The 14,243-nt window shown below is 38.3% G+C and overlaps 2 protein-coding genes across 2 annotated transcripts in view; one reads left to right on the top strand and one right to left on the bottom strand.

Moving 5' to 3' along the window:
* Positions 1–14,243, top strand: part of LOC124155542 (mediator of RNA polymerase II transcription subunit 15) — a 72,442-nt gene that overhangs the window by 28,600 nt on the left and 29,599 nt on the right. The window contains exons 7-12 of the mRNA XM_046529453.1: positions 5,539–5,680; positions 5,896–5,924; positions 6,054–6,407; positions 9,519–9,716; positions 12,663–13,015; positions 13,585–13,697. Coding sequence (XP_046385409.1) covers positions 5,539–5,680; positions 5,896–5,924; positions 6,054–6,407; positions 9,519–9,716; positions 12,663–13,015; positions 13,585–13,697 — 1,189 coding nt within the window. The remainder of the gene's footprint in view (positions 1–5,538; positions 5,681–5,895; positions 5,925–6,053; positions 6,408–9,518; positions 9,717–12,662; positions 13,016–13,584; positions 13,698–14,243) is intronic.
* Positions 1,883–3,598, bottom strand: LOC124156401. The gene is made up of 2 exons (XM_046530942.1): positions 3,571–3,598; positions 1,883–3,481 (listed from the first exon to the last, which is right to left on the bottom strand). The coding sequence occupies exons 1-2, from the start codon at positions 3,576–3,578 to the stop codon at positions 3,121–3,123; spliced, it is 369 nt and encodes a 122-aa protein (XP_046386898.1). The 5' UTR covers positions 3,579–3,598; the 3' UTR covers positions 1,883–3,120.

Here is a 14,243-nt window from a genome sequence, read left to right as displayed (position 1 = left end):
GAGTTACCCGATAACGGCACAATAGGAGGGGTGGATAACCCCACGCCAACACAGTTTACAGCCAATCGCTGTCCCCCAAACGCACCCTCGCCTCATCTCACAATGTTGTCATATGCATAAGGGGCACCAAAATAAGCCTGATCCACCTAAACAAACCCTTTCTTCGAATCGCCAAAACAAGTGATTCTTCCTCTGGGTCCTTCACGCTATGTGTCCCTTCTGGCTCCTTTCTTCGCAGAACCCTTTGTAGGCGTTTCCCTTTCTTACCTGGCAACCTTGCCCCCTACCCCAACCTAGACCATTCTGCGTGCCATTGGACAACTCTCGGCGGCCGTATTGTAGGTTTATCAACTTAAGAACAAGGTTTAGGAATGCATCTAGTTCATATATGGGTCTTACTGTTTTCGGGAAAATATCAACCCTCGATTGCGTTTTGCCGCATTCTTCTGTTGAGAAACTGAAGCGAATTTTACTGTTGATATATTTTTCCCCATAATTTAAATTTCTGTTTATTAAATACAGTTTTTTCCCGATGATTCCGAAAAGAAACATTCATACGAACTTCGTTATTACAAACCTCCGGTTTTTCAGTCCTGCGAACATCTTAATAGTGAGAGTCTACTGTATTTATTTTAAATTTAGTATTTTCATCAATCAGTGTCCCCCACTTATAATGAAGTTGAAGGGACCGACGATGTGCTATGAATCCATTATTCCTATCATTCCTCCCTGTATTCATTTGTACCACGTTTCAATTCTTTTTCTTGTTTGTCCTCCTGAGCAAAATGTTGCAACTCAAATATTGAACACTTCCTGTTTAGCTAGATTGCTGAAATTTATAGGATTGCTCAGAACTGTATGGCAATGCAACGCTCTTACACTTTTCCCATACTCGGAACATGTATCTCAAGTAATATTCTGAAATAAAATTTAAGTATGGAGATAAGTTCCAAAAATGGCCTCCAAAATTCACTGGAAGTGCTGCAGTTATTACATTTCTAACAAAATCTCTTCAGAATATTGGCACATTATCATCTACCGCAGTCCAGTTGTCACAGTGGGCAACTCCTGAGCATGAGAACCTGGATCAAGGCTCTTGTATGCTGATTTTTCCATCATATTTTTGCTGTGTATCTTCAACAAAAGTCTAATTTTTCGTTCCCTTCATGATTTGCTTTGAAAATTGTATTGGGCTGCATTGAATTTTCGTCGTTGCATACGACTTTCACTCTCTCTGTGTTCCATTTTCTCTCCACATGGATGCTTCACTCTCTACCCAATGTTTCACTTTTTTCACTATTGCTGCTTCGATGCTCCAGTGCTTCCTCACTTAACCCATTTATGCCCACTAATTTTTTTCATGAAAATTTAACTTTATATACTTTTTTCGAAATTATTATTCCTCTGGACAACAGAAAAAATGTTGAAAAAAATGTTGAAGCATTTGTTTAAAAGTTATGACATGGGTCGTTTTCGACCCACTGGGCATTGGTGAGCACATTCAGGATATTGACTATTGGAGCGTTTTCCAATAGGCTCTTCAGAGTTATTGAGGTGCAACTGCTTTATTATTTCCAATTTGTTGTCTTTTGTTTTTTAATTGAAATTTTAATTAACTTACATTATTTTGGGAAAATTGTTAAAATAAAAAAAATATATTTTAAGATACTATTCATATAAAATAATTGTTTATTTCCTTCTAAGTTTTAACAGTAAGAGATATTTTTATGGTACTCCTCAAAGCACTTATCGTGCAAAGGAATGCAACATTTATGGCATGATTTTACTGTTTTACTACGACATAAAACGCATCTTCTTCTTGGCTGATCTGTGAGAATGATATGGTGCAGTCCACTCGTTCGGATTATCTCTAAAGGTGCAAACTTGCTTGTTGGTCCTGCTCGTTGTGGTGGAGTACCATATTTCTTCAATAATGATATTACAATTTCTCTTCTGAAAGCTAAACTGTCCAGTTTCATACCATAAGTCCTGATGAGACACCATGCATTACTCATGCATACATCCATCATCCATAGAAATATGGGCGTGTACCACTTTTTCCCTCGAATGCCAATACGGTAATTAGAGATATTATTGTCCATTTGGTCTACACCACCCATGTTTCGATTGTACATGGCAATAACGTGGGGTTGTGGAATTTCAATTCTTCCTTTTACGGATGCTGAATATCTCGATGCCTTCTGCTGAGGTTCGACGCCAAACTGATTAGATAGCATTGTGACAACGTTATTGTCCATCCACCTAACTGCACTGATATTGTCCTCCCGGGATACACGACAGTCATATCTACCTCTCTCATTTATTTTAAACACTTTAACATCCTGCAAGGGGCAGTTATCAATTCGGTTCACTCTAGCAGTTCCCGTTCCACCGTAGCCAAATTTTGTTATTTCGTGTATTAGATTCGCAGAAGTGAAAAAAATATCAAAATACAGGGAGAAATTCAGCAGTGGATATTTTTTTTAGGTTTTCAGCAAACCCCATCACCACAGATTCACCGAGCCCTCTTGATGAAGTGAAAACCCTTTTTTCCTTTACTTTCCCTTGGTAGATATCAAATTGGATGCAGTACCCTGGGTGGAGTGCAGCTACCCAGGCCTTGTAACCGAATCTCACTGGCTTTCCCCGAATAAACTGTTTGCATCCGTGCCTTCCATAGTATGGAATCATGGCCTCATCGATAGAAATTGATTCTTCTAAAGGTGCAAATCTACAAAAGTTTTTGTTGAGTTCACAAATGACTGGACGCCATTTTGCGAGACGATCGGATATGTCTAATGCACTATTATCTGCACAATGGATGCTCGTAAATATTTCCTCAAACTTGTGTCTTCTCATACTTCTAGACACCAGTGAATTGTAGACATCTTCCTTTTCTTCCCAGTACATTCTTCTTCTTGGGAGCCAGTTATATCCGGACAAAAACAATATGCCTAAAAATGCATACATATCTTCCTTGGAAACCTGCACACACCTATTCCTCGCTGCTGCATATTGGTTTGTAAACTCAACAAGTTTCGTAATGATGTTGTCATTAATAAAAAGTTCGAAAAACTCTAATGGGTGACTGGACGAGGATAAAGTCAGTGGAGATATAAATCATGTACTCCAAGAATCACAAACAGGGGTAGTAAGATCACAACTGACCCATCTCCGTGTTATGTTTTGGGTTTTGGTTGACTTCCTTCTCCTTTTAGAATGGGATGATTCTTCAACGAATTTGATTTCCTCATCAACTTCACCAGGGTCATCTTCAATGTCAATGTTGAAGTCACCTTCCGCTTGCAGCTGCCGGCCACAAAGACGATCAGGATCGTTACATTCTTCGTCCCCGGAATCCTCACATGTTTCGTTTCCATCTTCTGGAGGAGTTATGTAAATATATACTTCATCTTTTACACCTTTTTCATCCAACTCTTCTAGCTCGTGAAGTATTTCTGTTGTAGTCAGCTGTTTGCGACTAAATTAGAGATATAAATTAGTCAATGAGCTCACGAAAAAAATATGTTTATAAAATAAAAATATGTCCTCTAGGAGTTATATACTAACCTTGCCATGCCAAAATTTATTTGGACTAATGCACCCCAAAAGAATCTTATCGCAGTTCAGCAAAGAGAACGCTCGAATTCTGGTCAACCTAGTACGTCTGGTGTTGCCCAACAAACTAGCCTTATCTGCCCAGTGGGTCGAAAACGACCCACGCCAATATCATGACCCGTGGCAGACACAGGAGACATGAAATTTGGTAATTGAATGCGGAATAATGAAATTGAGTGTACAAAGTATTGTAGTATGTCGTGTCATTTCGATTGAGCTTGAAAATTTTGGTTACATTGTGCGTCAAAGTTATTCGAAAATCGCGGTAAAGAGAAGTAATTTTTTATGCCCACATTACAATGATTTGAAAATGTATCCTTGGAAATATTACTTCAGGAATGAATGACTTGCTTCCCTGTAAGACGAAAATAACAACAATGTAGACAAATACTTCAAATTAGAGGGACTAGGATTTTTTATATCCCGTGGGTCGAAAACGACCCACTGGCATATATGGGTTAAGCAACTCTTTTTCCGGTTTACTCCACTTCATTGGCATTGAACATGGAGGGCACCTCATCGTATTATACATCTTTTATTTTGTAAAATCTCAGCATAGTAAATCAAAAAATCAGTAAATGTAGGTTGAAAATATTTCAGACATGAATAAATTAATTTTTTGGAGTATTCTCAACAAATTTAAAATCTGTGTGGAAGGATAACCTGTGCAAAATAGAATACAATTCAAGGAGAGGGAAAAAGTTACTTGCTCACAGATTTATTATTAATTTAAATGAAAATAAATTTTCATTCGTAATGGGGAAAGATTTTTTGTAACTTTCTTCTTGGCAGCTCGCTCTCTTAAAGCAAATTGGATATATTCATAGGTGAAAACTAAAGTTGTTTGCTATCAAGATGAATATGATATCATGATAATGATATTTGCTATCATTATGATTTCAACAACTTCAATTTTAGTAGCAGTAGAGATGGCCTGAAAAGAAAGCTTGTGTCATTGATTGTTCATATTTTCATCAACATCGTCACATATACCTTTTACAAAATCCCCTACAAAACACACAGCAAATGCAGAGCTCTGAGGGGCTGTGTATGATTCCATATTGATTTTTAATTGGTGTTGAGAGCTATGAAGGCAAGTTAAATCCAGTTTTAATAATCTGTGAATTGAAGTGTACCGTGACCCATAAGGTGTATGTAAAGGGTGTATTGTAAGGTGGATGTAAAGGGACGGGCCTAATGGATGAGGAAAACATGGAGCCAGAAAGCCATGAATGGAAAGGGATGGAGGAAGAATTGTATTAAAATTGCGACTGTTGAATTTCAGTCAGTAATTACTTAGAAAATGCATTAGGGCCAGTTTCAAGAACCTATCTTTGATTGACGATCCGTTGATCGGCATCAATTCCCTGATTCGAGATGAAATCTTGTATCAATTTCACCAGCATTTGATCCTCGATCAATAATCAAAATTACTTGGTCAGCAATCGGTAGCATTATTATTCTCATATATTTGTTAGTAGTTTTCCTATTGGCTGTCTTCAGTGCATGACAACAGCATTTGTTGAATTACGTGACGACCACTACATTCAAGTTTAAAAATCGAATTGTCTGCAACTCGAGCCAATAATTTCTCTGAGCTGAGAAATATCTGCTCTCAGATCTAGTAGAAACTTATTTAAATACTACAGAAAACAAAAGATCAGATGCTACTGCATACCATAATAAGAAGAAAGCATGGGAAATTGTAAGTGTTGCCTTCAATTCGAGGGACACTAATGCTGTCAGGACGTTGATGCACTTAAAAAACTGCTATGACAATATGAAACATCGGGCAAAGAAGATAGCGGGCGATGAGAAGGTGAGGAGCTACGCATGCGTCACTTAAAGATCATTGTATTTAGTTGCAGTGATGAAGTTATCTTTAAGAGAGACTGTATAGTGAAATACTTTAAATTTCAGATGGAAAGATACGAGACAGGGGGAGAAAGTTATCAACCAGGACGAAATAGCCAGGAGGAGGGAATAGGAGGAATGGTCAAAGTGGAGTTGGATTCACTGCAGAACCCTGCAGACACTGATGCAAGTTTCAGCGGTGATAAAGGTGGGTAGAATATATTTATTTTGGCAATAGTTTTGGTGATGATAATACCATGTGAGCTCAAAGGGATTGCATAGATATACGCCCACGTTAACTTTACGGAGTCATTTGCGAATAGGCATACATCATGAATGGTCAGTGATGAATAAGTTTCCCTGACATAAAAATTGACATAGATTAAGAGTGTGCTTGATATTAATGTTCGTCTTTCATTACAGATGTGAGGGCTGAGGGAGATATTTTTGAAGTAAGTTTCAAAAAATTAATGGCCTCCAGAATTATTAATTTTCAAAATAAATACATTCTGTAGCATATAATTTCTAATATAATTTACTGAGGAAAATTTCATTAAAACCTTTATTTTCTTATTTTTAAGATTCTGAAGGAACTCTCCGGTGAAAATGATGGAACAACAACGGAGATTCCGTTCACACCCAATAACGCAACTCAAGATTGTAATCAGCAGCCAGTTGAAAGCAATAGAGCTGGTCCTTCCACAACTTCATCACCCAAACAACCATCCCGCAAAAGAAAGACAATAGAAGAAGCAGCAAGCTTGGCGAATAAAAAAACTGCTTTTATCAGTAGACAACTTGAAATAATAGAAGAACAGCATAGAATAAAAATGGAAATCCTACAAAATGAACTGAAAAATAGTGCACTAGCTTTAGAAAATCAAAAAATAGACATTGAGATCAAAAATGCTACCCTGGCCAAACTGAAGGAAAATAAATAAACGTTATTTCTCAAATCTTAGGTTTATTTATTCAAAATCATGCCATAAAATCTGGATCCCAAGTACATAATACTATCCGTCAAATGAGGTACAAACGATTTCTATAATGAATGGTGCAGGTTTAAAATTTTATTTAATAGTTACCATCTTTAGATTAATTTGCTGTTTATTTTTTTTTACTAAGGTAAAATATAAAAATATAAGAAAACCATTTACCAAGAGGAACCATCCTATGGTTATCATTTACAAATAATTTATTTTTAAGAAAACTCATGAAAATATGCCATTTAGTAAGGCTTGTTGAAGCAGCTCATGCAGCTCGATCATTTCTCTCTGCCATGGGTTGATTGACAGCATCAAAAGGATGACGATTCACGTTGGCACCTTAAATGGGCTCCTCCTCTTTGAACAAGATTGAAATGTTGTTTAAAACCCCAGGGGCCACAATGATGAGCATAGATGTATTTACTTTCATTCTCTAGGAAACCTCGGATTCAATACCCTAAAACAATGTTCAATTGGGGTATGGTTTCGCATGTGCGCAAGGTTGTAGTTCCTCTGTTCACAGGGTGTAACAAGGGAGCTAGGAGGTATGGCCTGCAGGGATAATCGCCATCACCTAATGAATAAACATCTGGTATCTCTGCACTTTTTAATTTAGCCCTCAAATGAGAATTATTAAAAATTTGGGTGTTGTTAACAGACCCAGGCCACGTTACCGCCAAATTTGTCTATTAAAACGTTTGGGAGCAAACTGCCTGGACGTTGACAGAAAAATAGGACTTCCTGTTTGTAAATTGCTCCACATTTGCTCCTCCAGGTGAAGTTATTGGAATGCGAGTGCAATCCAAATCCCAATAGTTCTTCTTTCATCCTCACCAATTCCTCTCTTCCACTAGGAAATGGTATGAATTGGGACAAGGGACAGCATTGCTATACATGGTGACACCTCGTTTATTATCCTGCCGATGCTTAATTTACTCACTTCAGGTAGTTCATTAATGACTACCTGCAAAAACATTTAAACCTTAATATTATATGATTGGATCTTTATGTGAGTGCTCCATAGCCTCCTCATACCTAAGCCTAAGTCTTTAAATTTATATTGCCACTTGAGGCAGATTAAATGACTGTCAGCTAAATACTATCAGTTAAATTAACCTGAATGTGAAAATAAATTTTCATTTAAGCTCATTCGGTGAGATGTCATATGTGTAAGATATATTTCAGCAATTTATTTATAAATTATAAAAATTTATTTTCAGCATAAATATCAAGTATGTCATTTAGTAACCACTGCTATTACTATTGAATTATTGGGAAATAGAGATATGAAGAATGTTATACATAAGGTATTAATTAGTGTTTAAATATATAAAAGGATGGTAAGAATATCAATCAGTCATGTCAGGACAGTTGCTCCTCAGAGCAGTTCCTAAGGATCCCACACATCGGCAGATCTCCTACTCAACCATGAAAACCTTAAAACGGTGAATAAGCCGTGAATTTTGACTACCTTGAAAAAAAAACTGGAATTATCCTTGAATTTCATCATAAAATCTTAGAAATCTCTCAAACTTGATCGTAAAACTACGATTCACCAATCAACAGAAAAATCAATATTTCGATCATGTTTGAAGGCCATGTCACGTGCAGACACTGTCCATGCATTTATCTGCACTCGTGTATTCGAAGAGCAGTTTGTGGTCCGTGTGCCATGACGACACATTGGCCTTTAGCCTGGGATTAGAAGACCTGTAACCGGTAAAGTATCCATTAAGCCTGGCGAAAAATCAGGTACTTCTTCACTTCCCTGCCACCCTGCTCCCTCCATTTCCCCACTCACCATCTTTAGGCGGACCTGAATTTTGCAATCGATAGGTGACGTCATGAGAGAGAGCACTTCTTTTGCTGCATTTGCATTCATTCATTCTGTTGCATTTTTTACATTTTTAAGTTTATGTGCGGCTGATGATAGTTAAGGGATCAATATTTCTGTCTAAATTGCCTTATCTACTGTCCGTGAAAACCTGGAAAAAACCGTGACTTTTATAATTTCGTTAGAATGGGAACCATGCATTAGGTAATTTATTATTTGTGGAGTAAAAAGTCTATCAGAGTAGTTGAAATAATCTGTCATTATCTGTATTCTTCATTTGATTAGCAGTCCAGCAACTAGCTATATGATGAGCTGTACTTTTAGGTGTAAATATTTTCAGGCCTAACTCAAATGAACTCAGACTAGCGTTACAAAGTTATTAGTAATCAAAAAAGTCCAGCAAGCAATTTTTTCTTTTAATTTTATTCATTTGTGTTTTATAATGCTAATATAAGTAGATCTTAGTCCAGATGAAGAAAGAGATTGCTCTATTTTCATATTTTGTTCTTTAAAAGAGAATCCTTCTATGAAATCGATAGCATGATGATAATCATTGAGTTACGATGTTCGTTACTCTCAAGTTGAAAACCCACTAAATTCAAATACTGTGTGCTCAAGCTACTCTATTTACCAGAAAGCTTCTCATTACATAGAATCTCAGTGCAATTAAAAGTTATATCAAGGAAGATATTGGATGATCCCTTCCATATCTGCTGTCTAACTTGTTATGAATGCACTCTTGAACGAAATGAACGGCAGGCTAGGAACATCTAAATTTCATTTCAAAATGCTTTTCTTTATATGTGTCATACACGTTTACTTCCAAATCCTCGTCAGATGATGACAATATCTCAGCCGTCTTGGTTGATCATGATTTGATCAAAGAAAATCCATGATGATCAACTTGATCAAGAAATGTTTATCCCTCCTGATTAGCGCAGATTGTCAATCATGAAACTTGATCATTGTGATTTGATCCAAAAATCAAGCAATGATTGTCGTTGGTGAAACTGGCCCTTAAAGCTGGACGTTGATGAAATTCTGCTGCCCCATACAGAACAAATTCTGCTTGTGTTAACACAGAGTAAGTCCATCTCCTGTAATTGCTGATTTAGTCGCTCTTTTTTGTCCTTTTATAATTTCAGGGCAAGACTTTTAATGAGTGCATCATATTTTCATTGTGCTTCACAATTGTGTTAATGAGTCTTTGATTTTTTGTTGGACAGAATGCCCCTATGCAGATGCAGCCACAGCAGCATATGTCCCAGCAGCAACAGCAACAACAGCAGCAGCAGCAACACATGCAGCAGCAAATACAGCAGCAACATGCGCAACAACAGCAGCAACAAATGCAGCAGCAAATGCAGCAGCAACATGCGCAACAACAGCAGCAGCAAATGCAGCAGCAATTGCAGCAAAGAAAGGTTCTTGTGCATCTTTGATTTTTTTTTGTCTTTTGTCACATAACACAGTTTAGCGGGTCAACATTGTGCAACAACACTGTACTGCATGTTTGCCAATTTGACCATGTTCCATTTCATTGCTCACTTACATCAGTAACTAGGTAATTATAAAAATAAGCGAGATTAGAGGTTACATTTTTCAGGTTGTGGGCCTCATTAGAATACAAATTTAAATATTTTTTATGGTGTAGGGCAATAATTAAAATTAAATGAAGCCTTTCTAACATCTTGGTTTATTTTCGAACCTTTACCAGGGCTATAAAATGTAGAAAAAAAGTTCATAAAAACAACCTAAAATTCACACATGTTAACACGTTGCGTACCGGGGTAAGCTAATGTTTAAAATAGAACTTTACCCAATCAAATGTTATGATGAATCAATTCATTTTGAATAACGAACAACAACTGAAAACGTACTAACGAATACGTATTGTACGCTTTAAAATTGTTTAGGTTGATGCGCCTAAAAGACGAGAATCTTCGTCATCCGTCCGGAACGTTCGGGAAAAAATGACGAGAATTTTCGCCATCCGTACGCAACGTGTTAATAAAAAAACATTATTCAGAATACAAATTTAAAATGCAGAAACATGTAGAAACTGTTACTATCTCTTGATAAAACAATTTGCAGCTCATGATTGATAAAGAGTGATGCACTGGTGCGTACATGCTGGGATATCGGATTTTGTCCTGACATTTTGTGATCGATTGTTTGTCACTTCTTCAAGGAAATGGTGTCCATTCCCTTGAAGAAGTGACCAGCAGTCGGTCAGTTAAGAAACATCAGAGCAAAATCCAATACAGTGGAACTTGGTTAGTACGTTTCTGAAGGGACCACGAAAAATGAACGTACTAACCAGGAAAACGTACTAACGAGGAAAGTAAATAATAGCAGTCGGGGTTATTGCAATCAGTGAAAAAGTCGTCATAATTACAATTACTATCGGTAGTTCTCATAGGATCGCCTTCCTGAACTCTTTTCACATTTAAAATCAAGAAAATGAGCGCTACCATGAAAAACAATACCATGTGAATAAAAATCGCAATTTTTCATGGACATCCCGGAGACGATTTCATGATTACGGCGTCTATCTCCCGTGATTTATCCTATGTATATTTACAGAACGAGGACGAGTGAAGCTCAGACAAGCGAAGACAAGTCATTTTTCTTTCTCACAGCGTACTCGGAGAATATAACAACAACCCGGAGTAAGTCAACTGGTTTTTTAAACATCATAAAAATTGGGCAAAATTATATTGACTTTCAAGTTACGGCAACAGCCGTAGACATTCGCTTCTGGAATGATACCATTTCGATTGTAAAATCGATCGATATATCGACTGATGACACGCAAGATTATTAGATTACGACGTAATTACAAGAAAATTTTATATTAAACAGTTGAAATTTACTTTCGAAATTAGTCTAATGTCGTCTGCTTTCGTTCCGAGATCAATTATTTTTAAGCTAAGCTTCGCGTGGAGATCCTGAGGATCGTCTGCTCCCGCAACAGTCGTCAAGTAAATACGCACGACGTCGAATTTATGGAACAGTACTGCTTTAGATAATGTGGAAATTGTCTGACTCATTTCTTCATCATGATAACTCGTGCAATAGCAACAATTGCCCACTCACGAACTTTGTGCGCAGCAGTGGGCACTCCCAAGCGCTCCAAAGGCAACAGAAGGTGAGGAGCTCGGGGTGGGGAAAATTGGGGCTTCTTATTGGTTGTAGTTTTTCATAGTCAGACATTCCCGAAAAATGGCCGCATTTTATTTTTCATCACGTCACAAGAATTCAGAAATGCATTTGGATAAATTACGGTAGAAGAAAGAGATGTGGAATGAATGGAAGAATGTTAATGACTAATGATAATAAATTAAATCATGAATTCAGACGTTTGCGACCCTTAAGAAGACACTAGAGAACGAATTGCGGGTTGCGTCACGGCAAGCAATTGAGCGTACTAACCAGGAAAGCGCAATTTTTTCAAACGTACTAACCAAATTCTTTTACCTGTATTTTGTTCGGATAGTACCGGGACCGAGGGAAATCGCCGTACTAAGGAGGAAAACGTACTAAGGAGGAAAACGTACTAAGGAGGAACGTACTAACCAAGTTCCACTGTATATCACATGGCATACACCCTTATGTCACTACTTAATTAAACTTTTACTTTTAAAAAAAAACAACAAACAAACAAAAAAATTGTGAGTTATGTTATTCGAGCATCCAAGTTCCTCAAGTGTAGAGGCTAGAATAAATTTGATGTTGAGATAAATATTTCATCTGTAACTTAGCAATTAAGCCATTTATATTAAAGAGAACACTTACGGCACGTCGTGTATAATGCCTAATGTATGGGCTGGATGTCAGAGGTTGATTAATTGCTCAGTCTGAGGTTGACCAATGGGTTTGTCGAGGTGGTGTTTTGGCTGACTACTGAAGAGCCATCTAGTTTGCCCTTGAACAGTGCCACCTTGATACAGTTAAACCTCTTGACATCGTAATGGAGGGGACCGAAATTTGGGCAATTTGATGTATGGAGGTTCACTATAGAGAGGTTTCAGTGATAGGCACCATTTTTTCATATCCTTCGAAAATGAAACTCAATACTGTCTTTTAAACCATTATATTTGAGTGTTTAATTGCATGCATTAATGAACAAATATTTATTATTAAATAATAACAGAAAGCTAGTGCTATCACATGATTTTTACCATGATTCGAGAGAAGACGACGTGATCTCTCTTAATTCAACAGTCATTTAAAATGATTAGGATAGTTGGATACCTATAAATTTACATGTAAATCAGACGGGACCGTAGGGGTGGTATGATGTATGGAGGTTTATGATGTAAAGAGGTTCACTACATAGAGGTTTTACTGTGTTCTCATTCGTGCAGATGGTGGAGGGCCTGGTGATGGGGGGTGGCATGGGAGGAGGGCAAATGGGCATGGGGATGGCTGGGGGTGGAATGGCTGGAGGTGGGATGGCGGGCCCCCAATCGATGGGCCCTGCCCTTGGGCCTGGTCCTCCCATGGGGGGGCCAATGGGGCCCATGGGCGCTCAGCAGCCACAGCCGCAGCAGCCACCACCTCCGCCATTTGTGGGGGCCGTGAGGCCTGGGTCATCCACGCCTACGCAGTTTCTGCGCCGCAGCCCCAGTCCAGCGTCATTGGGACCGGTGGGTGGTGGGGGTGGTCCAACTTCTGCTCCGTCACCCGCGTCTGCCCATGGGGGAGGGAGCATTCCCAGGTGAGTCTGCCACCCTTGTGCTGTACCTCCTACTGGGAAAATCGCTGAAACCCTTTCACGGTATACCAATGCTGTTAGGTGGTGCAAGTATTGTCCATTTGGACCCATAAGAGTCAGAGGTCCTTGCAAGTGGCACAGAATGCAGCGAGTTGGGACTCTGAAGGTAACTTTGCTTTGTTGCTGTCAATTCCTGAAAAATCATGTGTGAAAAAATTAACTTCACACGGAGACAAAATTGACTGCGCCTTGAAATAAAACTAAAACTTATTCGTGATTCTCAAGCTGCAAGTTATAAGTTGATACCATTTTAGATATTTTATTATTTTTGATGGACAGTAACTCATATTTTATGTGACTTCTATTACATTAGCTAACTTCAATTAACATCTAGTCTTACTGACAAATCACATACTAAAACATAGGGGAAATCTTCAGTTACGCATTCTTATTAATTTTTCAAAGAGTGTTTTGTTACTGTTGTAGATGGCAAGTATTGAAGTGACATTATGAGATGGATGATGCTCAATGCTATTTGCTCAATGCCTGATGTCTTGTTTGTTTTCCCTCAGCAACCAGATGAACCAGATGGCACCATCTCCTGCCATGGTCGCCTCTCCCAGCCCACAAATGACTCCGCTCACAGGTCCTCCAGGCAGTGTGGGTACACAGCAGCGTTCTGTGGGTGAGTCCATCCTGGCCACTTTTTTAATCAGTTTTTAGCTAAAGGTAGTTTGCTTGGTTAGTCAGTTTGAAGGAATCATTTGATTTGGTTGTCCTTGGTGATTCCCTTCATTGATCTCATCTGTTTATTGCCCATATCAGGCATTATTATAGCAATTTATATTTTATGCACAGAAAAATGGCATCATCTATTAATATGATACCTTGTCTTAGGTCAATTCATACTCAAGATCTAAGATTTTTTAAATTCTCGCTGTCTTCCTCTGCATAAAAAGTTCCTGCTTGCACAGCCCTAGAAATATCATAAGATCACTTCCAGATGATCTGACTTTTCCCTGTCCACCCTGGATGACTCACCATTGTGACTTCACCTTGGGCCTTGATGGGTGCCCTGAGACACATCAAAATGCACTGTGGACAGCATCGTACTGTAGGGTGGAAAACTTCTGCTGATTCCAAGACACCGATCTCTATCTGGTGGATGGTGCAGAACTGTTTGTCATATTAACTGTCTAGAATCTCCAAGCCGCACTGGCAGTTGTCAGAG

The sequence above is a fragment of the Ischnura elegans genome, chromosome 1 (assembly GCF_921293095.1).
Source record: "Ischnura elegans chromosome 1, ioIscEleg1.1, whole genome shotgun sequence".
Classification (NCBI taxonomy): domain Eukaryota; kingdom Metazoa; phylum Arthropoda; class Insecta; order Odonata; family Coenagrionidae; genus Ischnura; species Ischnura elegans.
The sequence above is the reverse complement of the archived record's forward strand: the minus strand, read 5'-3'. Positions and strand labels throughout refer to the sequence as shown.